We start from the raw sequence: 26,354 nt of genomic DNA on the forward strand, positions 1-26,354 counted from the left end.
ATGGCTGACAATAACATCTCTCCGACCCACACAAGGTAAATTGGAGGCTGTGATGGGAGTAAATAGCCTCCCTACCCCCCAGGATTGTGGTGGTGGACTGCCCTTGCCTGCTGTGCCCTATACCACCCCCGAATTTGTGGGGATGGGGGCACTAGGCACAATGCCCTCCTGTGGGATTTCGGCGCTCCTGGACGCCGTCTCTGATCTGCGCCACTAGCTGCAAGAACTTCAAAAGAAACAATTTGGATGAAGCAAATGCACATATCTCAAGGAAGAAGGGGGAGTAAAGACTGCTAACAGAAGAGATCTCTGATAAAACAAGACGAGTCGGAGGAACAAGTATAAATCATGAGAAGATACGCCAAGACTCGGTATGGCAAAGGGAGTGATGGGGGAGGGAAAAAAAAAACTTTCCTTTCTTTCCTTTATGTGATTAAACAAGAATCCCCCCCCTCACAAGTCAGAAATGCCGTTTTAAGGACTTAAGCTGTGGATTTAAGGCTGTGTGGAGATAAACTTTCGAACCAAAGCATGTTTTAAGAAGTGCGTGGAATGTATAAGGGCTTTGGAATGACGCAGTTAAAAATTCCGTCGCCATATTGGGAAGTTCTGTCGGAGGACTTAAGTCTGAGAGGAGAAATAGAGAAATAGAGCTGTTTTTATATTGTGGGTGAAACTCCTCAGTGGGACTTAAGAACGACAGTTCTGTAATTAATGATGGAAAGAGTGCTGTTATCTATGAAGGCAATGATATATGGAAACCATCTCGATTGGAGGATTGGAGGAACAGAAAAATTCACACAGGATTATTATTGGTGTTTATCGGCTTAAGGAGACTATCAGAAGAGATCATAAAGAAAAAAGAGAAAATATATGAACAAGATGTGATGTGGAAACAGCAAGATAAGACTGGATAGAATTATGAACTTTGTTTGGACCGATTTGGACATTAACGCAGTGGCAAGAAGATGATTAGAATCCCCCTTCGGATCTTGAAATATGGGTTCCCTCAACAAAATTTAAAATTTGGCTTTGTAATTCGGAATTTATGTGATGTGATTTGATTTGATTTGATTTGATTGGCCGGTTAATAAAAATTATTTTTTAAAAAAATAAATAACATGGCCAGTTGTGGTGCTAGGCACCTTAGCTTGGGCGAGCTTGGGGTTCCAGCTTCTGTTCTGTATTAGGCAGTAAAATGTCTTGGGCCCGCTATACTCTCAGGCATACCACAAAATCTTAATATTTTGCCTTTTCCAATTTATTTCCATGATCAGATAAACTAGAAACTGGCGATGGACTGTTGTTTTTTTAAAGCTAGATTCTGTAACAACTACTATAACGTTCCTATTAATAATAATACAATAACAGTGTTTTTCAATCAAAACCAGATGTGGAATGGAATCATGGTGATTTTATGCTAGACACTAGGGAAGTTTTCAGATGACCCATTCCAAAGCACTTACAGTATCCTGGTTTGTTTCCATGGAGGTTAGATTCAACACTTTCCAGTGCATTTTTCTATGACTTTCCTTGCTGCAGAAATCCTTATATTTAAGAGGAGTGGGCTTGTTTTACAAGGCCTCCCAATCACCTATAATTGCACAACCGGACTGAATCCCATCCCAAAATAGTGACAGTCTAGAACAGCCTTTCTCAATCATGGGGTCCCCAGATGTTGTTGGGCTGCAAGTTCCATCATCTCTAGCTAGCAGGGCAAGGGGTCAGGGATGATGGATGTTGCAGTCCAACAACATCTGGGGATTCAAGGTTGAGGAAGGCTGGTCCAGAAGCATGCTAGGTTAAGGGAAGACAACTAACTACATGGTGCATAATTACTCTATGGAGGGTGGGGAACCTATTCCAGATGTGGCTGGACAACAACTCCCACCATCCTTGACCCAATTGACCTTGCTGGCTGGGGCTGATAGGAGTTGGAGTCTGACAGCATTGAGAGGGCTGCAAGTACCCCCCACCTTGTTCTTTGCAATTAATTGCCACAGGAGTCTGCGGTGCCTATTAAGTGGCTTTTTAAGAAGGAATGGACAACTTCTTAGCCAAGATAGCGAGGGATATTGGGAGGCAGTGTACATATGAGTACCAGATGTTGGGAACAAACAATAGGAGATTCCATCACAACCACGCTGTGCTTGTAATCTTCCCAGGGACCTCTGGCTGGCTCCTCTCAAAGATGGGCTATACCCCTAGATGGAACTTTGCTCTGGTTCAGCATCACGATTCTTACACTTCCCTGCACGTAGAGCCTCAGAAAAGACACCTTCACATAGACCTTCAAAGAAAAGACAACCACCTTGATTTTATTCTACTTTATTTATTTATTTATTTATTTAAATCTGCCCTCGATTATTTGACATTAAGGCAGCGTACCAAATGAATCATGACAACAGTCATAAAGAAGCCACAGAACCAAACGAAAGGGTGTATCCAACTAAGTTCTACTCAGAATAGACCCATTGAAAATAATGGGCATGACTAACTTATGCCCACTAATTTCAACATGTCTACTCAGAGAAGTAGAAGCTAGGCAAATGCAACCCAAAATATATCTACCTGCAGATAAAAACAGGTTAGTGATCAAATACTGATTAGCTAGGAGATATTTCTTTTAAGCTAGAGTATACAGTCTAAGACCAGTCTAACACCATATCGTCATAATGCAAACTCAATTTCCTCCACCACAAAAAACCAAACCCCATCACTGTATACTGTATATACTTTCTCCAAGCCTGCTAGTCGCCAGATGAAGATTAAAGGAATCTCCAAATCTCTAACCTGATAGCATTTTTATTGGCCTCCATTATATTCCTCCACCCTCTTTACTGGCTCTAATAAATCTCTTTTTTAAAAGCATTGAAATTAAGATAGGAACAAACTTCTACAATACACTGAAGTTTGAATCGAGCTGAAACTTGATTCCAGACATGTGGTTGCTTCCCAAACAATTGGCTTTGGACAAAGGGAAATCTTTGGGGATGGAATCACTGTACAGTAGAAGTATAGTGATTTTTCTCACTGGTCTGCTCTTATCCTTAGCACCATTCTGGATGGACTAGATAGGCCTTTGGCAGTGGCAGCTGGTGGGACTGCTAGGCTGTCAAAGTGACATGTCCAACGAGGTGACGGCAGTATGTTCAGGTTCTGGTTTTCTCCCCATCTTACTACTTTGACTCAAAAGAAGGGGATTTGCATCCCTATCGGGACCCTGGGCTCTCCCCACCCCAATGCTACTGTGTCTACTTCAAACCATTATTTGTTTTGCATCAGTGAGCTAAATTGGTTGGGTCTGGAGGACAAGGCAGCAAAATTTGCTTGGGTTCTGATCAGGTCCTCAAAACTAGGGATTATCCACCCCGATTTAGTGTGACATACCAGCTTCTGCCTTTAACAATGACTTGTTCTTTTAATTCATACCAGACCCTGGGAGCAAAGGTAGTAGTTGTGGGAATGTGGAGGGTGCAGAGATTTCTAAGCAATATTTCCTCTGCTACAGAAGTGCCAAGAGAATTTTTGAGGGGTAGAAATTATATTTCCCCCCCTATTTCATTTAACAAAATTTTTATACCACTTACTCAACAGAAAACTCATAAACAGTTTACAAAAGAATATGTATTATCCTTCAACCAGAGGCCATTCTGTATACCCATAAGTTCTCTCGAGCTTCTAATGTCTCTGAGCTGGACGGCTTTCTTTTTATAAACATTTACAAGTCTGAACGGGTGTAGCTATCTCAATCAAGAGTTATTGCCGCAAGCTATTCAGCATTTAATGGTGAAACCTTAGCACCAATATCTTATTTCATCTGAATTGCAGATGATAGTTCTCAGGCACATTTTTACATTTTAATTTTATTTTTGCAGCTGAAGGAAAAAGCAAATGCTGAGTATCACAATGGTTTGATGTAAGGTAGTTTGGCCACAATTCTGATCACCCCTTTGTAGAGGAGAACTGGTGCAGAAAAGGACAGCTATCGTGATCTAAACGGAGGCTCTTTCCCAAAAAGGAAAGTTTGCAGAATTTGGGGCTTATAGTTGTTGGTGGGGAAGTTCTAAAAGAGGACATAATATTTATAAGATTAGGCATGCTTTGAAGAAAGTGAACAGAGAATATATCTCCATATTACTCAGGACTCTCAAGTGATCCTCCCCATCTGGGCACTATCTGGGCCTGCTTAGCTTCTGAGATGAGACAGAATGTGGCAAGAATAGATTGTGGGGAGGCAACCTTCCAAAAAAACTTCTTCGCATAACACATAATTAAATTCATGGCACAGGAGACAAGACAGATTCATAAGGGAGAAGGCTATCAATGACTAAAGAGCATAGCTATATGACTCCAGAGGCGATATAGCCAAGAGGATCACATGCTGGAACACAGCAAAAGGAGGGGGCTTCTGCCTTCATGCCCTGCCTGCCAGGTTCCCGAGGTGGCCACTGTATGAAACAGGCTGGTGCACTTGATGGACCTTCAGTCTCAGGCAGCAAAGCCCTTCTTATGTTCTTAGCTTCTTAGGTTGCAGAATCCACTTGAATCTAGCACTGTTTAGTTGTTTGTTAGATTACATACGTGTGCATACTCACACATCAGCACACAATTCACAACAGAGTTAAGTGTGGAGTAAGAAAAAATTAAACGCTTCAACTTCTGCCTTCATCTGCCAGCGAGAGTCAATAACATTTTGCATAGAACACTAAGGGATGGTTGAGAAATCTACCAGCCATACATGGGGCAAGTTTGTAAGAAAGGTTCAAACTTACCGTTAAAGGCACACAAAACAGTGATTGCATTGTCCTCCAAACTGAATTATTAAGTACACATGGACATATTATCCTAATTTACCCTGCTCATGGAGGTGTAAACCAGGAGCCACAGAGAGCGCAGAAGAGGTTTCTGCCTGACTCCAGAAAGTCTAGCTCAGCTCTTCCTGCAGCACCTGAATATTTTCAAGCCATAAATGCTTTCTCTTACACACACCCTCCCCAGGCCTCCTGTTAAAAGTCAAGCCATTTTCAGCCTCAGGATTCTGGACTTTAAAGGAGTTTCTTATATACACAGGACAGGCAAGGATGCATCTGGGATATATACCTTGTGCTTCTTCTGTGGTTAGTGCCCCCTGTGGCCACCAATATCAAGTACAGTGATGTTCTTTGGCTCCCAGAAAGTACACCCACCCATAGTTCCCCCTTTGAGATTGCACAAGTTTGGAGAGAGACACAACGCTGCATTTGAGTTTCAGTTGATCTTGCTGGAGCCTGTCCATCTCAGCCACATGGTGAGCTCCTCTTATTCTTCTCTGAAATCCACAGGGCGGATCATCATGGTGGTCACCTTCAGACTGTGACTGGGGCCTTTCCAGTAGTGCCACTTCATGCCATTGTACCTGTTCATGCCAGGGCTGGGCGGGTAATAAATGCCATTTAAGTTGGAGGGTCCACAAGCGTCAAACCACCATCCTGGAGACAGAGGGAGGAGGAAAAAGAGAAAGAACAGGGAACCTTGGGGTACTCTGCCCATAAACCCTGAAGCAACTCCCCCCTCAAGTCACTCTTCCAAGCAGTTTGGTCACCCGTGCTCTGAGGCATATGGATTTGCAACACAATATAGGAGTTGTGTGGCACACACTTCCCCTCCCCTTCCGCTCATTACCTCCACCTGCCATCTGTGCACACCTGCATGCACAGTGGTCATTGTCGACGTCCTTGGTGCTGAAGTCTGTCCCTGAGGGACTAAGGCTGCTCGTGCGACCAGCTGTGCCACTGTATCTCCCGACATAAAGCCTGCAGGGGCAAAAGGGGGAACGTACCATTGTCAGCTACAATGCTCTGTTGGTTGCCTCTCCTCTGAAATATGAAACAAGGTATACTTGCTTGGCCTTAGGTGAAATGTTTATTTCAAAAAGTCTGAATGTGGTAGGGCTGTGCCATCAGTCTCATAAGCAAGCGGTTTGCTCGTTTTGTTTATCTCTGCACTATGTGTATCCCTGTTTTCCTGCAATCCATGAAGTTCTCTTTCTTACCTGAGGTCATGCACTTGCATGGCTACCAGCAGCTCTCAGTACAGTGGTGCTTCGCAAGACGAAATTAATCCGTTCCGCGAGTCTCTTCATCTTGCGGTTTTTTCGTCTTGCGAAGCACGGCTATTAGCGGCTATTAACGGCTTAGCGGCTTAGCGGCTATTAACGGCTTAGCGGCTTTAAGAAAAAGGAAACAAACTCGCAAGAACTCGCAAGACGTTTCATCTTGCAAAGCAAGCCCATAGGGAAATTCGTCTTGCGGAACGACTCAAAAAACGGAAAACTCTTTCGTCTTACACGTTTTTCGTCTTGCGAGGTACCACTGTAGTTCTAAATCAGTGTTAACAGAGCTGAATGCTTTTGGTCCAGAGCAGACCATTTAGTAAGGTGTGCCCAAACCCTTATCCCAACCTCTTTCTTAGTCCTACACTGTGGTTTTAGGGCCAAATTAGATGTGACAAGGGATGGACGAATCGGGACAGTTTCAGTTTCTCATTTCCCCCAATCTTAATTCAGTTCTCTACAGTTCCTTAACAGTTTGCGATTATTAGTATTTTAGTCCACATGAAAATTCACCAGCATCTTAAGTGCAAATTTCTCCTAATATGAACTTTTTTAAAAATACAGTTTTGAATAAAATACACTTGCCCCTAATATGAACATTTGTGTATACATTATTTGGTTGGAGGGCTGAAACACAAAATCTGGTGTTCTAGCGCCAAGAAATAACACCAAGAGGTTTTTAAAATTGTGTTTTATTTTTAAATTGGAGTCCAGCAAGTTTGGTAGGATTCAGGGCTGGACCTTTCCAGAGTACTTCCTGAGTAGGACTAGTGGTGGTGCTAGGCCTGAAATTTCAACTGACCTTCATGGACTAGGGCCAGTCAGCAGCCATGGAGCCTGTTCCCTGCCTGAATAAGGTGCTTATTTTAGCACCACAAGGAAATAAGCTCCTCACCGGTAGTTATGCTCCTCAGGCCCTACATGGAAGTGGTCATACAAGGCATAGGCCTCATTGTTTTCCCAGTCCTGGAGTTTGACATGAAGGTAGTAGGAAGTTTGTGTGGTGAGTAAGTGGATGAAATCATTGCCCAGCCAATGCTCTCCAGGTGGGGACCCAAAGCCCTGCAAGAAAAACACAGAAATGTCAGAGGAAGCACAGATTAATAGAGTCCTGATACAGCACATCACAGAAGTTACAGAAGACTGTCTCACCTCTTAGACAATGTTTCTAACTGTTTTTATTCATGCTTTTACTTTGAAATTGCTTAGAGATATTTTAGGGAAAGCAGTTCACAAATGAACCACATAAAGGCTCAGCCGAGGCTACAGAGCCCGCCTGGTCTGGTATGGCAGAGATTGCGGGGAGGGGGGGGGGAGAAATCCCAGCTGGTAATCAACCTGGTTGGCTTCTACTAAGGTGGTGAACCTGTGTCAGGACTGTACCACTTCAAATTGCAGGTAGGGATTCAGAGGACCAAATGTTCCTCCAAAACAAACAAGAAGTTTCCATTTGGTAGTTACTAATGTTAGAAGCCACCACTTGCAATCTGCCTCTGCTTCTTTTTAAATAGTTTCTAGCATTTGTAGAACCTGAGATATGAAGCAAAACGTACAGGTTCTATTCTTCTCATTTTCTGTGAGAAACTAGCCTACTCCTTACTAGGGTTTGAACTTGCAGGAAAGTTTTATTTCACTCACTTTCAGAATTTCCTAGTGCAAAATCGGCTCATTTCTCATTCTACTCGCAAATGACCCTTGCTAGTAAATGATCACTTCAATTCCCCCCCCCCCGAACTAATTGTAAATCTTAAGGTAATTACCCCACCAGGGTCTTGCTGCACCAGTATTCTCAACAAACAAAGGGTTTTTCTTCGGTTCACCTTATGCAATTACACCTTGCTGTAATTTATTTTCTCCTTCACAACTTGCTTCAACTTGAAAGGCCCACTCATTCTTTTGGTATTTTAATAGTTTAGACTTTAATAGTTTAGACCTGGAGTTGGTGGGTGGGTGGGTGGGTTGTTTGTTCCATTTTTTTTTTTTTTTTTTACAAATTTTGAGGATGGCAATGTGGTTTTCTATCCATTAAAGGGTTTTTCTTACGCTTTTGTCCTGTCTATTACCTTCATTTGTCATTTTGTGTTGGCTAGCCTATTTTTAATATTACTTTCATTTTACTCATCATCATCCAAATAACTCTGCTTTCAGCCCCCTCTACCGATCCCTGCCTGCTGGCCCCAACATTGTCTGAACTACCCATCCAGGGGCGGAGGAAGGGGGGTGCAGTGGGGGGCGGGCCGCCCCGGGTGTCACCATTAAGGGGGGTGACAAAATGCTGGGCGGCACCTACTGTGGGGCCTGCAGTGCACCTGAACCATGTTCTTTCCTGGGAGAGACGCAGTGGCTTATGCACACTGGCTGTAGGACAGCTGGGTGGGAGGAGGCAGGCAGACTCCTCGGAGGCCCCACGGAACATCCTGCCTCGGCTCACCCCACCCCTGGACGTACACTGCCCCAGGCACTTCATCGGCTTGCTCTGCTGCTGCCCACTCACTGGGAATAGTAGAGTCACACTTCAAACAGTTTCAAAGAGAAATGGAAGAAGGCCCATTTGAACACCAATTTATTTACAAAGCTGTCCTAGGCAAGTCCCACTGAGATTTATGACCACTTACCCCACTATGCTGGAGCACACCCACACAGACACACCCCTGGCTGGCTAGCAGTGGACAGGACTTGAAAGACAATGAGAAATGTTGATGGCTGCCATAAGCATAGTAAATTGGAGGAGACACTTCAAAGGGGAAAAGACAGATCTGGTATACAAATTAGTTGCACAATTGGAGCTGACATCCACGCAGTGGATGTAGCCTACCTTGATTTCAGCAAGGCATTTGACAAGGTGCCCCATGATATTCTTGTAAAGAAGCTGGTAAAATGCGGACTTGACTATGCTACCACTCAGTGGATTTGTAACTGGCTGACTGACCGAACCCAAAGGGTGCTCATCAATGGTTCCTCTTCATCCTGGAGAAGAGTGACTAGTGGGGTGCCACAGGGTTCTGTCTTGGGCCCGGTCTTATTCAACATCTTTATCAACGACTTGGATGATGGACTCAAGGGCATCCTGATCAAATTTGCAGATGACACCAAACTGGGAGGGGTGGCTAACACCCCAGAGGACAGGATCACACTTCAAAACGACCTTGACAGATTAGAGAACTGGGCCAAAACAAACAAGATGAATTTTAATAGGGAGAAATGTAAAGTATTGCACTTGGGCAAAAAAAATGAGAGGCACAAATACAAGATGGGTGACACCTGGCTTGAGAGCAGTACATGTGAAAAGGATCTAGGAGTCTTGGTTGACCACAAACTTGACATGAGCCAACAGTGTGACGCGGCAGCTAAAAAAGCCAATGCAATTCTGGGCTGCATCAATAGGAGTATTGCATCTAGATCAAGGGAAGTAATAGTGCCACTGTATTCTGCTCTGGTCAGACCTCACCTGGAGTACTGTGTCCAGTTCTGGGCACCACAGTTCAAGAAGGACACTGACAAACTGGAACGTGTCCAGAGGAGGGCAACCAAAATGGTCAAAGGCCTGGAAACGATGCCTTATGAAGAACGGCTAAGGGAGCTGGGCATGTTTAGCCTGGAGAAGAGGAGGTTAAGGGGTGATATGATAGCCATGTTCAAATATATAAAAGGATGTCACATAGAGGAGGGAGAAAGGTTGTTTTCTGCTGCTCCAGAGAAGCGGACACGGAGCAATGGTTCCAAACTACAAGAAAAAAGATTCCACCTAAACATTAGGAAGAACTTCCTGACAGTAAGAGCTGTTCGACAGTGGAATTTGCTGCCAAGGAGTGTGGTGGAGTCTCCTTCTTTGGAGGTCTTTAAGCAGAGGCTTGACAACCATATGTCAGGAGTGCTCTGATGGTGTTTCCTGCTTGGCAGGGGGTTGGACTCGATTCTATGATTCTATAAAAAAGTAGTTGCAGAAGTTGTGGTGGTTTCACTGCATCGGAGTCTGACTCGTTCTCTGTGCAATAGGTGCTGGAATAGGTTTTGTCATGGACATAAGGAAGAGCACAGGATCGTATCAGCAGCTGCCACAGGCATAAGCAATTAAGTGAACCTGCCTCTGCTAGATTTAAAACTCTTTTTTTTAAAAAAAATATTCAAGTATATCTCTGGTCCTTAAAAGAGATAAACTACTCTGCCCACCTGCTTCCTTACCTGTTTATATTCCTTCCAGGTGCGCTGAAAGTCGACAGAACCATCCGTCCTGTGCTGGATTACAGTCCAGCCGCCTCCACTGGTCTCCATGTCGCAGAGGACCTGCAAGGAGTGCAGTACATTAATGGAAGGGAAACTTCACAAATGTCCAGAAGCTGCAGCTGGGCCTGAGGTTCCTCAGCTGTGCTCTAAGGGACAACAACTCTTCCAATTCTGCACCATCCATTAACACCTCATATTCAGAGCTGGATAAAGAACCCACAGATTGTGAGTTTCGCAGGTGCAGGTTCACTTCCAGTTTCAGAGCCCTGGGGGTTGGTTGTTGTTGTGTTGTTGTTTTTTAAGAGGGAGGATATATGGAGAAAAGTGCTGTGGGAAAGTGAGCTTCAGGAGGGAGGGAGGATTTCTACATTCTAGGGAATTCAGAGGGGTGTGCACACAATTCTTCCTAAGAGGGACTCTTTGCCTGGAACTGTCCATCTATAGGTGCAAAGGAGTAACAGAGCATCCCTTAACACAATCCACCACCCACTTCCTAGATGTTCCTCTAGATGTTGCTGGACTACAACTTCCATCATCCCTGACTGTTGGTGATGCTGATGGGAGTTGAGAGTCTGGCAACATCTGATGGGCCACAGGGCCCCCATTCTTAGTGTGTCTAGGCCCTGATGCCTGCACTCACTTTTGCGGTGGCCGTAGTGTTGGGGAACTGCAGTGTGTAGATGCCACTGGCGGTGAACCCTGATTTGTATGCAGCTGCACAGTCCTTGAATGTCTTCTGCTCTTCTGGGCGGACGTGAGAAATGTCTGCAAGAGCCAGACAAAGAGGTGCTTTCAGTATAGCCGTCTTCAATCTGTGCAATGCCCATGCATGCATTTTTGTAGGCATAGACTCAGAAAGTTAAAAACATAAGAAAAACCCTGCTGGATCAGGCCAAAGGCCCATTTCATTCAGTATCCTGCTTTCACAGTGGCCAACCAGATAGGAAGCCATCTCCTTGTAGATGTTTGTCTGCAGTGGATGATTCCCAGGGATCTTAGGAGTGCAGACAGAAGCATTCAGCTGTGCCCTTGGGCAACACACACACACCCTCAGGTAGCCTCCTCCTCACTGCAGCAGGTCTCAGGAGCTCACATCAACAGGCTCCCTACTGGGATGTGGGCCAGATGTCAGCCCTTGACACCAGCCCCAAAGTGCACTGAATAAGTAGAGCAGGATTGCCCTGGGGGAAAAAATCACTTCAGGGAAAACAGTTACTTACGGTTGCACTGGGACACCAAGCCTATCAAGCGCTTCACAGTCTCTGCCAGGGAGGCCTGCTGTCTCTGGAGGACTGTGTTGTTGACCAGGGCAGCGCCCAGACGCTGTTCCAGATGCCCAACGAGGTCCACCTGCTTGGACAGCAACCTCTGCATTTCCTGTTTCTCAGACCTGAGGCCTTGAAGCTCTTCCTCACGTTTCCCCTCCATAGCCAGGACCTTCTTCTCTAGGAAGCTAGGGAAGGGAAAGGATAATGGGAATCCTCCACATACAGGCCAGCAATATTAATTGTATTATTTCCTTTAAAACACTCATACCCCACCTTTCTGTCTTAGAAAGTGTACCCAAGGTAGTTAGCAATCTACGAAAGATACAAAATACATGATCAGGGGTTTGGTACCAAGATAGCTGAAGAACCACCTGTTCCTATATCAACTTGCCTGCTCTTTCTCACCTGAGACGACCTAGGACCCTCCTGCTACCCCACCTCACAGTGTCATCAGCTGATACTTACCGCAGACACTGCTAATAAGTCTTGCAAGGTTTCAACAGTATCTTGCCAAGCAGCTGCTGATCATGGGAGCTTGAGTGGCAAGCAGTGAGTGGCAAAGGGGCATGCTCATTCTGGCAGTCCAGCAGAGGCTTCTGCCCATCCCAGTCTGCCACCTGAGGCAAGTTGCTCAGTGTGTCTCATGACATGACATGGCCAGGCCTGACAGCTAGACATCAAAAATTCTGCAACCAGAGTAAAATTACACAAACATACATGGATTCTGTTACTTTGCCTTGATTTGTTCTGCACAAAGCAAGCACAGCTCTGACCTGTTCCTCTCTTGAAGTTTGCTGATCTCCTGAGTCTGCAACAGCAGCTGTTTCTCAAGCTTGTTGGTAGAAAGGGAGTTTTCCAGTACTTGGATTTCTAGCCGCGAGGTCTGGGTGAAAACCTGGTTGGTGAGAGTAGAAGGGAAAACAAGCAGCTCAACAGTGAGGGAGGGAAGTAGAGAGGCAAAAGGTAGGCGGAGCCAGAGCAAATTATAGGTGGAGCCAACTAATTCAGGTTTTGTCCACATCATCCACCTTGCTGAATTTCACAAAGGCAGCAATGAGGAGGAAGAAGCCAGCCAGTGTCACCTCTCGTACTGGTTGCGAGTAAGGGGGTGTTGAGGTGTGGAGGGGGGGTGGCTGGAGGCAGACTGAGCTTGGTGGGGCAGTGCCCCATTTTCCCTAATGGACCAACCTCCATGGCCCATTTAATTGTCTGTAACAACTGCTTGCCTGTAGAATCCACGTTGGCAAGAAATACAAGGGCTCCTGAAAAAATAATCACAAGTGATCTGAAGTGGAGAAAAGGGGGGTTCAGAGTTCTCTGCTCTGTCTTCCCTAAATAGCCGCCCAGCTTACCTGCATCTCTACATCAGTGAGCTTGCGAGTCTGCTCAGCCGTTTGGTTCAGAAGGCTGGTGCCAATTTCCAACATGGCCGCTGTGTGATTCTGCACAGCACTGATGTGGTTGTCAGATGTTTCCATTCTCACACTATCCTGGATATAGTTCTCCAGCTGTTTATGAGTGAGTGGGCGGGGGGGGGGGAGAGAGAGAGATCATAAAAGTTTGTACTTAGGAGGAGGACTTAATACTCCATCACACATGCACCATGACTGCACCATGGAAGCAGACCAACTTCTAGGTTGCTTTCTTCTTCCCTAAAACCAATGGAAGATCTATGCCAACCTTAGCTTATAGCTGAAAATGTGGGGCTTAATTTTCTAAGCTTATATTTGTGATGTTCACCCCTGTTCTTTCATTTACCTGAAGCTTCGTCTAGCAACTTGTCTAGCAATTACTTAGGGCAGGCAAGTGTCCTGTGGAAAGCCTGACTGCTGTTCGCTCCAATTCAGCAATAAAATGTGGGTTTTCACTGAGACAAAAAAGCAACCGCTTGGGCCCGGACCTGTGCTTATAAATGTGGTGCTATAGTGTGGAGTCAAACTCCCCCTTCTTATTTGCCCCACAGTCCTGGGACCAACTCAGACTTACTGCTATTTGCATAAGAAAAGTGTGCAGAATTAATGTCACATCTTCACTCTTCAAACCATTGTGTAAAATATTAACCAATATTTACAAGTTTGTGTAAATATTAACCAATATTTACAAGTACATTTTGGCACCTGGAAACTATGTTCCTGATAATCAGCAACATGACCACCCTATAAACCTCTCTGCCAAAACAAAAGCAGCACATGTGTATGACTGCACAGCAGTTTCAGATCATCAGCATGAAAACAGTTTCCCATGGCTTATTTTCAACAATGGTTGTCTGATTTTTTTAAAACTAAAAGATGTTTCCTTGCAAACAATGAGATTTATATTTGGCTTTCAGTTCTCAGAAGCTCTTTGCATAATATTTTTTTCTTTCCTCTCTGTTTATGCAGATGATTTGGCCAACACATGTACAAACATGATCATCCCACCAGATTCACCCCCTCCCCACTGGACTTCCTATTATTCTTCTTCTTCCCTTTCTTCACACAACCTATTCCATAATTCAGTCAACCTCTATTGTGTTGCCTCTCAGTTGTCTCCCCCCGCAATTAAAAACCCCCAAATACATTAGCCTTCTCTCATACAAAATATGTTCTTAATTCCCTGATCATTTAGCTTATATTTTCTACTTCCTTACCTCCTTTTGAGATGAGGCAACTAGAACTGTATGCCATATATTCTAAAAGGGTGAGATATGAGCATCATTTTACACCTACACTGAACATACCGTATTTTTCGCCCCATAGGACGCACTTTTCCCCCTCCAAAAATGAAGGGGAAATCTGGGTGCGTCCTTTGGGGCGAATGCAGGCTTGCGCTGAAGCTTGGAGAACGAGAGGGGTCGGTGCGCACCGACCCCTCTCACTCTCCAGGCTTCAGGAAGACATCCGCAGCCTAGGCAGCCCTGCGGGAGTTCCCGCAGGGCTGTCTAGGCTGCGGGGCGCCCTGAAGCAGAGCGCCCCGCACGCCCGGCAGACATCTGCAGCGTGGGGAGCCCTGCAGGAGTTCCTGCAGGGCATCCCACACGGCGGATAGCAGCCTGCCGCCCGGCGCGCAGGGCACCCTGAAGCAGAGAGCCCCTTGCGCTGGGCAGACATCCGCAGCGTGGGGAGTGTTGGGATTCGCAGGATACTGAGTAAGTCTGCAGGCTTCTACAGGCTGATGCAATACTCTGTGAAGTGCTGGGTCAGAGTGACTCAGCAGGAATGTGATTAATGTGATTGGCTATCACCTGTTTTAAAAAGGAAAGCCTGTTCAACAGTAGTTGTGGTGGTTGTGCTGTGGTGTGGTGTGCTGTGGTGGAGAGTATTCATTTGCCTTAAGGAGCAGGTACTCTGTATGGACTGTTTTTGTAAATACCTGTATATAGCTCACATTAAAAAGACTGCACTGGAAAAACCTGGGACTCTGAGCGTTTCGCTAAAAAGCACCGTGAGGAATTCACGACGGAGCTCTGCGGGAGCTCTGAAGCAGAGCGCCCCTCGCGCCGGGCAGACATCGGCCAGCCCCACAAGCTCAGGGGACAGCGGGGACCCGACCTGGTTTTGGGGGAGAAATAAAGGAAAAATTTCCCCCTTTATTTCCCCCCCACACAAAAAAAACTAGGTACGTCCTATGGGACCAAGCGTCCTATGGGACGAAAAATACGGTAATTTGCCATTTTGTTGCTCATTAGAGCTCATCCACACTTTAGTTTGTCACGTGATTTCTAGGCACAAGACCAGAAATCTTAGTGAGTTTTTTTGCCCCAATGCTTTCCCCAGGAAAACCTGCTGTTTACTGCTGAATTGTAACAGATATCAATGGGTTTCCGTGGAATGGTATTTGTTCTGGTCCAGCAGTGAACAGGGGGTTTTCCCGGGGAAAACAGAGGGACAAAACTAAAACCTCTTGGACCCATGACCAGAAATCACGGGACAGACAGAATAACTTACAGGATGAACTGATGTGTGGATAAACCCTTAGTTTGGAGAGCCTTTTGGAGCTCTTTGCAGACCAATGGACTGCAGCCTTCCTATTTTGGCTCATCTGCACTTTTTCCTATTAGCTTCCAGACCCAATTCAGTGCTGGTGGAATGAAAGTCAGGAGCCTTCCATAGCTTTGGTTTTAGACTGGCTGAGGAAATGCTGATCCAGATCCCACCTCTTAACAGAAGAGAAGCTGTGACCCAACCGATGCTGTTAGACTACAGCTCCCATCATCCCTGACTGTCCTGGCTGAGGCTGATGGGAGCTGGAGTCAAGCCACTGCTGCGTTAGGTGTAAAGTAATATTGCCAGAACTGAGAAGGGGTGAGCAGCATACAGAAAGGCAACCTATGATTCAAACCTGTCAAAATGAATGTTAAAATGACAACATGCTCCTTTTTTAAGGTAGCAAAATTAATCTCCAGTGAAAGCAGTTCCTCCTACACAACTTAGAAACATACATGGCCAAGGTACGTGATTCGCTCCAGAATATCTCCCCCAAATACATTTGTTTTATCTCTAGCCTCCTACTGATTCTAGAAGATTTCCTGATGAAGAGGAAGACTTTTCCAATAAACTCCAGAGAACGGGAACCTTCAAATGTTTTTAAGAGCATTGTCTAATAAGGCCCCCAAAGCTCTCTCATTTCTATAGTTAAAGGCTACTGGTTACTGCAGTGCTGGCTAATGGGCAGGAATTATAGGGCGGACAGATTGTTCTGAGTGTCACAAAATAAAACAGGGCAGGAAGTAGAGTCCTTTGGAAACAAGACTGCCCGACCAAAAACTTGTAATTAGAGAGCAGGCTTGGCGCCAGAGGTTGCGGAGGGGGCGCAGTTAGGGAGCTGTCTGGACCCAGATTTGCTAATGGTCCCAAAGACTATCTTAGCTTTCGCTTGCCAGTGGGGTATTGCCAGAGCAAAATCCAGGGCTGGCTAAAGACATTTTGGCACCCAAGGCAAACCACAAAATGCTCCCCCCACCAGGGAATATGGAGTGAATGAACATGGCGGGGGGATAAAGATCTATTTTGGGAACAAGGGGGGAATCAAATCAACCTCTCGCTAAGTGCATGCAATCCCTAGGATATCCCAAGAGGCTGCTGTAGAGATGGCATTGGGGTGCGGGCTGCTGATGACACAACAGATCCAGCCTCCAAGGAGTACACTGTAGCCGTTGGTTATACCATTGCAGCAGCAGGCAATGCGTTCCTTTAGGCTGGATCTGGTGCCCCTGTGAATCCTGCTGCCCAAAGCAGTCGCCTCACCTTGCCTCATGAGTGGGCCAGTCCTGACAGAACATACAACAATCATTTCACCCTTCCCTGCCCTCTTCTTAAAGAAATATGATGGTTGTAGACCTCAGGGTCAACCCAATGCATGCAATCAGGTCTCCATAGCTGATACTGTAGATACCTCCATGTGGAATGCTCATGTGTAACCACTCTTTCATCCTAAACCTTTTTCTCATCCTGAAGAAAGCATCTTCTGCCTGCTGCCCTCAAACAGCTGAAGCAAAGGAGAATAGTTTTCTGGCAGGGAGAGCAACTGCCACATGGGTATCTAAGGATATTAATGCCACCGGACGGTCACTTTCTAGTTACCAGGCCTGTACTGAGACATTTCAAGAGAGTATATTTAAAATTATATAATTACAGAGTCATGAAAATGTCCACATGCATATCAAAATGCTAGGCTGGAAAAAGAGCAGTACATGCAATGCATTCCTAAAGTACATTGCCCCCTCTCCCCCCTTTTTGCATCTGTCATTCTTCTTCCCCACCACTGTTCTGCACGTGCATAGCTGAAAAGCCAGTTGCACTGTTATTTTAAGAACAAGAGCAGCAATAAAGCAATTTGAAAATGACAGAGGCACATGCACACTCACTGTGGGGAAACTGCCTGCTCTTGATTAATCGTTAAAATGTTGGATAAGGTTACAAGCAGAGGAGTCACTGTGGTCATCTTACTGCGTATTCCTGAGTCACATCCGCCACTGTTTTAGTTTAGGGTTGCCAACTGACTGGAGGGGGGGGATACCTAGTATGCCCCGGTACCTTGATCAGCAGGTTGCTTTGTAGGTGAAGCATTCACATTTATACTTTTGATTTAGATTTAATTGTGCTAATAATGCATGCTGTTTAACCCTAAAATGGAAAACCAGAGCAATATACATATTGTTACCTTAACTTTACTACTAAATGAAAACTAGTCCCACAGTGTGGCAGGAGAAAGGCGTGAGAATGTAGGTGGCCAAAAAGATAGCGATAGATAGATAGATGATAGATATTCTGCCTTTCTCTTGCTACATTGCAGACTTGTGGAAATTGACAAAAAGCATCTGATGAGAAGAATGTGTTCTGGCCCAGACATGCACATTGCGCTTCTTTGGTCAGCCTAAGCTAGAATCCAACATGGCATCAACAGCTTTGCTGTGACCCACCTGGTGTGGCTTTGTGACCTGCCTGTGGGTCCTGATCCATGGCTGAAGAGTAAAGTGTGCATAAAAATGCATTATATTAGGGGAAGTTGCTTCGTAAAAAACATATATATTTGGCAAAATTGCACACAAAGATGTGCATATTAGGAGAAATACTAAAATGCTGGTGGATATTCATGCAGCCTTTTTAAAAAAATCATAAACTGTAGAGAACTGAACTTAAGAGTGAAAAAATGATAAACCGAAATGAAATTGAAATTGACGGATTCACCCATTCCTAGTTCAAGGCAAAAGCAAGATTCAAAGAGATTTTCCAATTCACAACTCAGTCTTTTAGTCACATTGTGACACTCTAGGTGCATGTTCACACCACACTCAGCTATGCCAGTCTCTTATGCAGCATTCATTAATGCTAATGGAGCTTGTACAGGAGATCTCCCCACCTGACTGTGTTCTTTGTGGATCTCTGCAGATGACTTATATAGATCTCCCCTGATTCTGCTGCACAAGGGGACTGGAGGTATGATGCTGCAACCTTCCTGAAGCAAAGTAGATCTAGGTCCAGTCGGTGCCTGGATGGGAGGCTATACGGAAACCCCATAATGAGTTATTAACAGTTAATGGCCTTTTAGGCTTCCTCTACATGAAAAGGAGTTCACTTTTTGAATAATAAGAATTATATGTCACGGGGTGTGTGGAGGGAATCAGGATTTTTGAGATACTTAGGTGAGGCATGGCCAAAAAAAGTTTGGGAACCACTGATCTAAGGCCATATATACACAATATATTTAAAGCACACAGAAAGGATCCTGGAAAATGTAGTTTACCCCCTTGCAGGGCTATAATTCCCAGCACCCTCAACAAACTACAGTTCTCAGGATTCTTAGGGTGGTGGGATGTGCTTTGAATGTATGGTGTATGCACAGCCTAGGAGGACATGACAGTCCCTTGCAGATCCAAGCCCCTGGTCTTACCTTCTGTAGCCACTGGGTGTTATTTTCCATGATGTTTTCCAGCTGCTGAAGCCTCTTTACTGGCCACTTGGCCTCGGCTAGGGAGGGAGCATCCCTCTGGAGTGAGTTGGAAACCTGGTATTCGGCAGCAGGCGAGTCACAGCCCCTAAGCTCTGGCAGCAGGAAAGTGTAGGTGCAGGAGCCATGCTGCAGCTGGTGCTGGAGGTGCCTTGCAGGAACATCCTTCCCCTTCACATGGGGGCCAAGTCCTAGAACCACTGGATTCACCCCTGCCCAAACAGGGAAGAAGAAGAAGAGATATGCCAGTGCTCCCCAGCTCCTCATATTCCAGTCCTGCCTCAGAAAGCTTTCCTGTGTATCTGAGCTCCTTCAGTCCCACGCTGTGACCTATTGCACCTTCCTCTGAAGAAGTGTGACAAGAGACAGCCTTCAAGCACTCCGTGTCTGCGTGCAGGGAAGCCCCGTCAATTGCTTCTCCAATCCCTGGCTCACGTCCTCCTGACCACTGCAGGAAGTTTTATTATTATGGTTTTTTAAACCCTCCCACCATCTCCCTCCTCTCTTGCCCCCCTACAGGTTTTTGGAACACAGCCTGGCTTCATTTAAAGATGCTTTGTCTCTCTGCTCACTGAGTCAAGCTCCACTTCTAATGAGATAATTACACCGCAAGAATGTACACTCCAAAGTCAATTGCGCTTGGATCTCTCTGCTTTTCTCCAGCGCACTCCTGTCCACAACCACCCCCTCTGCCAGCCAGCTGGATAAGAGAAAGAAACAAGAGTTTCTGTTTCCAAAATTGGCACCTGGGATATGACTGCACAAGAAATCCTGCTTCAGTGATAAAGCAGGAGCACAGGAAGAAAATTTCCCCAAAGCAGGGACAATTGGCATGGGAGAACTTAGCATTAACGTTTAGCCTTCATGATAGGTGCATGAACCATGACTAAAAGCATTAACCCTAAACATCAGGGAAGCAGATTGAAGCTAAACATTAGGGGAATATTCTTGATAGTAAGGGGCTGTTAACAAATGGCTAAAGGGGGTTCTCCTTCCCTGGAGGTATTTAAGCAGAGGCTGGATGGCTATCTCCCAGGGATGCTGTACTTACATCACACATGGAGCAAGGATATCTTGTTTCAGGCCAGGTCCCCAGCTAGAGGGGGTCCACAATAAACCCAAGTTTAAACCCCATTTAATGCTAGCTCACCTAACATGTAAGGGACGCGGGTGGCACTGTGGGTAAAACCTCAGCGCCTAGGACTTGCCGATTGCATGGTCGGCGGTTTGAATCCCCGCGGCGGGGTGCGCTCCCATCGTTCGGTCCCAGCGCCTGCCAACCTAGCAGTTCGAAAGCACCCTCGGGTGCAAGTAGATAAATAGGGACCGCTTACCAGCGGGAAGGTAAATGGCGTTCCGTGTGCTGCGCTGGCTCACCAGATGCAGCTTCATCACGCTGGCCATGTGACCCGGAAGTGTCTGCGGACAGCGCTGGCTCCCGGCCTCTAGAGTGAGATGAGCGCACAACCCTAGAGTCTGTCAAGACTGGCCCGTACGGGCAGGGGTACCTTTACCTTTACCTTTTATACCTAACATACGTACATTCCTTTAATCCTTAAAACAGCCCTGGCAGGTCACCTGAGACCTCCTAAAGACCTTGCATTTGATTTTACCCAGAAGCTGCATGGTCCACAACTCACATTCAAGAGCCACTGCAAAACATACCCATCACATCTGCTTTGTCTAGACATAGAACTTCCCTTTAACAGCCCAACCCTTTTTTCTTACTTGAAATTTGTTCTCCAAAACTTTCTTTTTTCTTTTTTAAAAAATGTATTTTTGTTAAAGATTTTCTTGGTTTACAAAAGTATGTTCAATCTCTCTCTTTTTTTTCTAGTAACATTTTTTACAAATCAGTTTCATTTGTTGAGACATTCTGAGTAGAATCCCAAACATTTTTTAAAACTGTGTTTCGGGAAAATCTACTGCTCTATCCTACAAGGCTAATTAGGAGCGTATTTGTTCCAATAAATGTTTATGGCTCCATTCCATGGAATCCCACACAGACTGTGATTTACGGTATCTCCCTTTTCTCTTATTCTTTTTTAAACACAACAACTTCTCGATATCCCTGCACTTTCCCAGTTGCATAAATGCTGGTTGGTCCCTTCTACATGTCACTAAAGAAACTTTGAATGAACAGTTTGAGCGTCACTTGTCTGCATAGGTCTGGTCTGAGGAATCCCAGCCTCCTGCATCCAAAATGAGATGGGGAAAAGCTAGACCAAATGGAAGAGGTTCCTTTGTTTGTGTCAGTGCACACAAAACCTGTAAAACATGCCAATTTCTGAGCAAGAGGATGCACATTTCAGACTGTAGTTGGTTTCTCTGTGGGTGGGGCTTAAGGACTGAAAGGGTCTTGGGTGAAGGAACCTATGATGGGTGCCCGCCTGTCAGGGGGTCCTGGTAGACTTACTTGCCATGGGATTCCTGGTTAGAGCTCCAGAAGTACCTAACAGACTTATTTATTGCCCTCCCCCATAAAATAAAATTAATAATAATAATAATAATAATAATAATAATAATAATAATTGTCAGCACTTAATGTGAGGGAAGGCCTGGCGAAGGGTGATCTATTGGGTAGTGCCCATGATAGTAGTGCCTCTGGTTAAGTACTTAATTCGTTCCAGAGGTCTGTTCTTAACCTGAAACTGTTCTTAACCTGAAGCACCACTTTAGCTAATGGGGCCTCCTGCTGCCGCCGCGCCGCCGGAGCACGATTTCTGTTCTCATCCTGAAGCAAAGTTCTTAACCTGAAGCACTATTTCTGGGTTAGCGGAGTCTGTAACCTAAAGCGTATGTAACCTGAAGCGTATGTAACCTGAGGTACCACTGTACATCTATGTCCTTAGCCTCCACAAAACACAGTGGATACCAGTGTTTGCTGGGGGGCGGTGTGTGCAACCACTCTGTATTGGGACTGGACAACAAGGCAAACCACAGTTATTTTCCCCCTTTCTGAATCAAACCACAATGTCAACATTGTGCCCACACAAAGCCTCATGTGGCTGTTGTTCTGTACTCCTCACTTTTCTCTGTTCCGCCTCTCTGTGCCTCTTCTATGCCTATGTTCCTTTACTCTGGTTCAGGAGTTTTTAACCCTAGGGGATCCATGATTAGGCACCCATAAACTGGGTGCAACCCATGTAATAAAATAAAATGTATGCAATATTTTGTATCTGTATTTTTCTAAGCTTTAATCAGATTCTTGGAGGGGCTCGTGAACCCCTCCCAAAGGTGAAAAACCAGTGCTTTAGGTCAATAGGCTTTGATGCACTAAAGAGCTCTGGTGATTTTATTTATTTATTTTCATTTGTTAAAGCAGAGCAGCAGAGGAGTTTGTGGCTTTTTTTAAGTTAAAAGTTTAATTTAACTTAAAAAAATAATAATCTGCAGCTCTGCATGGGAGGAAAAAAAAATACTCCAGAACTCCTAATCACTGTTAGCAGACAATCAAACCCCAGGCAGTACTAAGTATATTTTCACCTGTAATGCCTCCTCTCCCACCACTAAAAAAAAGTACGTGGAAAGTCAAGACAGCCAGCAGGAAGCTGTATATATATATATATATATAATATACAAGCTTCTCAGCCACCCTTCATTATTTTAGGAAAAGAAAATGAAAGAAACAAACCCTGCTCCCCTCAAAAATGTGAAACTAACATTGATTTTGGTGTTTTACTTGGCCTAATAAAAGCATTGACCTAATATGGAGCATGGAGTAAAGTAAATCACTTTAATTCCCCTCACAAAAGTCTCTGAGCTTATTTGTCTGCAATTTGGCAGGCTTAATCCACTCTGGAGGAGTTATTGTGTTGGCAAATTTCATCTATTTCTGCCAAATGGGGAAAAACGTTATAAGAGTTTTTAGAACCGCATAAAGAGTGAAGAGGGAACATGGGGTTTCATTTTGACACAATGGCTCAGAACCCAAACTACAGAGCAAATAACAAACATAGGAATTTTTTTGAAGGTGAAGCCTGGGGCCTGTGCACACCCCTAGTGTTTTTTGGTATGAGAATTGCTAACATGGTGCAGTTTCACATAGAATTGCTGACAGGAGAAATGTGGAGTCGGGTGGGGAAAAATAAGTCATTAACTGTGGCTGTATGAGCCTCTTAGAGGAGTTCAGCGTTTTATCTATTCATCTTCCATCTAATAACAAAGTCCCAGCACTTCCTGCTTCAGAGTTCCAGCTATGTTGGGGGCCTCCTGGCATAAGAAGAAGGAATTTGGCATGATGTGATCTCAAAGTGGGGGAAGGCAGTTTTGATTCCCACCTCTACGTTGTTGTGAGTTTGGGGGTGGGGGGTTAGGCTGCATGCCTGAGTCCCTTCTAATTCCTGGATCCAAAAAGGATTCAATTGTTGGGATAGCCAGGCAATCTTCTTGGTAATGGCCCTTAGGTTGTGGTTGTTGTTTAGTCGTTTAGTCGCGTCCGACTCTTCGTGACCCCATGGACCAGAGCACGCCAGGCACTCCTGTCTTCCACTGCCTCCCACAGTTTGGTCAGATTCATGTTTGTAGCTTTGAGAACACTGTCCAACCATCTCGCCCTCTGTCGTCCCCTTCTTCTTGTGCCCTCCATCTTTCCCAACAACGGGGTCTTTTCCAGGGAGTCTTCTCCTCTCATGAGGTGGCCAAAGTATTGGAGCCTCAGCTTAGGTGCAGGTCATTAAGGTAATAAAGGAAGTAGCTCTGTGCCAGAGGGAAAATGGGTGGGCTCCCCTCCCTCAGCTGGCTAGTAGTTAGAAGGACAAAAGCCAGAGTTGAGGGGTGTGAGAGGACTAGAAGTTAGAAGCAGGCTGCAGGCAGAAGCCTGAGAGGGAGAGATATGTCTGATTTCTGTTTGAATCCAAAGCTGTGGCTATGAGAGAATCAAGACCCTCTTAGGGTGTTAATGCTGTGAGCCCCTCCAGCGTAGCCTCAGGTTGTATATACAGTCATACCTCGGGTTACAGATGCTTCAGGTTGGGTTTTTTCAGGTTACGGACCGCCGAAACCTGGAAGTACCGGAATGTACTTCTGGGTTTTGGTGGTCACGCATGCACAGAACTGCTAAATCACACTTTGTGCATGTGCAGAAGCACCGAATTGCAACCCGCGCATGCGCACACGCGCCGCTGCAGGTTGTGAATGCTGCAGGTTGCGAACGTGCAACCCGCACGGATCACGTTCACAACCCGAGTGTCCACTGTATGCGTAAATAAACCATATAGCATAAAGACACCACAGTCTCTGGTATCCCTCATTCACAGAAACTGAACCTTGGGTAAGTGCTTGGAACCCCTGGAATCTTCCACCACTCAGAGACTGGGGTGGCGTGCAACAATATTTTCTGACTTGGATCTCTGCCCAGGTGAATTTGTTTCTTACAAAGTGCTGTACATATTAAATTTGCCTCTTTCTGTCCCCCCCCCCACCACCACCACCTTTGGACATTTATGTCTTTATGTCTTTATGTCACTTCATCTTGGGCCAAAGTCTGTGAAATGTTGTAGGCCCCCGAAAGTTTGGGATATTAAATGAAACTGAAGTTCATCTTTGAAAACAGACTTTAAAATGGCATTTTCTTCTGTTTAATATAAAGAACCTCAGAGACCCATCTAGTCCAGCCTCCCCGTTCACACAGTTGCCAACCAGATGCCTTTGGGAAACCCATAAGCTTGACACAAGTACAAAAGCACTGTCCCTTCTTGTGATTTCCAGCAACTGGCAGTCTGAGGAATACTGCCTCCAACAGTGGAGGCACAACATAGCAATCATGGCCAGCAGCCATTGATAGCTTTATCCTCTGTGAATTTTTCTAATCTTTCAAAGTCATCCAAGGTGGTGGCTACCACTACATATTGTGGGAGCAAATTCCATAGTTAAACTACATGCTGTGAGAAGTCCTGAAGATGCTGTTATCTGTCCTGAATCTTCCAACGTTTAGCCTTATTAGTTATCTTGGAGTTCTAGCATTATGAGAGAGAAATACATTTCTGTATCTACTTTCTTCATACTATGCATAATTTTATATACCTCTGTAATGTCCCCTCCTTGCCTTTTCCCCTTTCTAGTTGCAGTTTGAAAATGTTGTACGTTCACACATTTCCTTCAATATATTAAAAAAAATGTATTTTTGCTGAGCCTTTGGGAGTATGAAATTTATGTAAAATGGAGATTATTAAATGGTCAATTCAAGGGTATACAGTTAATAAGCTAGTACTCCTTTAAGTGGTCAAGAGTCCTTCTTTTAAACAGCCCATTCTGCCCTTTATTCCCCCTCCTCCTAAGAAATATCTTGCAAAATAGTTCATCCGGATCACTGCCCCTTGCATATTTTAAATTTTGCAAGATGTTTGTGTGTGTGGCTATGCTCATTAATATCCCTGAAACACAAATATTTTGGCTAGCATAATCACTCTGATTTAGAGGTCATCGGGAGTAATATTTCTGTCCAGCTCTAGAGCATGTTAAATTGCAAGGCTGCTTATCTGGGCTGAATGTACAGCCTGTGAACATTTGGAGAAGAATCCACCACAGAACAGATGCTTGCTCTAGAAGCCACCTCCTCCAGGCTCAAGAATTACCCTGTAGCGCAACAAAAGCAGGTTCAGAAATAAGCCAGAACATTTATTGTGTAAAAAAGTACAGGATTTCAGCAGGAATTTGCAGGTGATGCGTTGATTGGAAACAAAGCAGTATGTCCACCACACTTTTGCAGGCACACAGGACTCAGCTATACAGCTGCAAATAAAACATTTGACACAATGTGACACTAGATGGCGATGGTGAGCCTTATGGAAAATTCAATGTATTTTTTAAAACGCTCTTTAAAAAAGCATTTTCAGAATGGTTTTTATACATGTCCTGAAAGTGGAATCATGTGTAGCTGCTCCAATACCAACATGAATGTAAATCATGATGAATGCATGATTAAAAGGACTTTTGGAGCCCCCCCCCCCAATCTCTCTGCCTCCAAGGGGTAAACAAAGTCTTTTTTCTCACCAGGTCAGACTGTCCTGCTGGAAAACTTTGTACTATCATCTCTAACAAACTCCAGCACACCACAGATGCCAATCCACACCACAGATGCCAATCCACAGTCCAGAAGAACACTGACTTGAGGATAATCTTTCATGCTCAAGCAGGATAATATCCAAGTCTTTTCTGGAAACTGAAACTGATTGCCAACTTGGGGGATTATGTCATGTACATTAAACATATAATTTCTATACATTCAGGCTTCCACTCTCAGTTTGGAAAGTGACCCTGGTTATGATGAATAGATTTTGGCAGAAATACAGGATTGAATTTGGATACATCTCTGGAATGACTGCTTGGTTTTTACAACA

The 26,354-nt window shown here is 44.9% G+C and overlaps 1 protein-coding gene across 3 annotated transcripts in view; it reads right to left on the reverse strand.

Moving 5' to 3' along the window:
* Positions 1–4,539: 4,539 nt before the first annotated feature.
* Positions 4,540–26,354, reverse strand: part of LOC309347276 (angiopoietin-2-like) — a 42,845-nt gene continuing 21,030 nt past the window's right edge. The window contains exons 1-10 of one of the 3 annotated variants that reach the window (XM_081871694.1): positions 25,509–25,536; positions 18,958–19,226; positions 12,939–13,094; positions 12,360–12,481; positions 11,539–11,771; positions 10,959–11,083; positions 10,277–10,378; positions 6,990–7,156; positions 5,665–5,795; positions 4,540–5,471 (exon numbers count right to left, since the gene is read on the reverse strand). In XM_081871694.1, the coding sequence (XP_081727820.1) occupies positions 5,302–5,471; positions 5,665–5,795; positions 6,990–7,156; positions 10,277–10,378; positions 10,959–11,083; positions 11,539–11,771; positions 12,360–12,481; positions 12,939–13,094; positions 18,958–19,226; positions 25,509–25,521 (1,488 nt within the window). In that variant the 5' untranslated portion in view covers positions 25,522–25,536 and the 3' untranslated portion in view covers positions 4,540–5,301. Of the gene's footprint in view, positions 5,472–5,664; positions 5,796–6,989; positions 7,157–10,276; positions 10,379–10,958; positions 11,084–11,538; positions 11,772–12,359; positions 12,482–12,938; positions 13,095–18,957; positions 19,456–25,508; positions 25,537–26,354 lie in introns of those variants that run through there. The other 2 variants (XM_081871695.1, XM_081871693.1) reach the window with 2 other exon arrangements.

This window comes from Podarcis erhardii, assembly GCF_964252035.2.
Source record: "Podarcis erhardii genome assembly, chromosome: 7".
NCBI classification, from domain to species: Eukaryota; Metazoa; Chordata; class Lepidosauria; order Squamata; family Lacertidae; genus Podarcis; species Podarcis erhardii.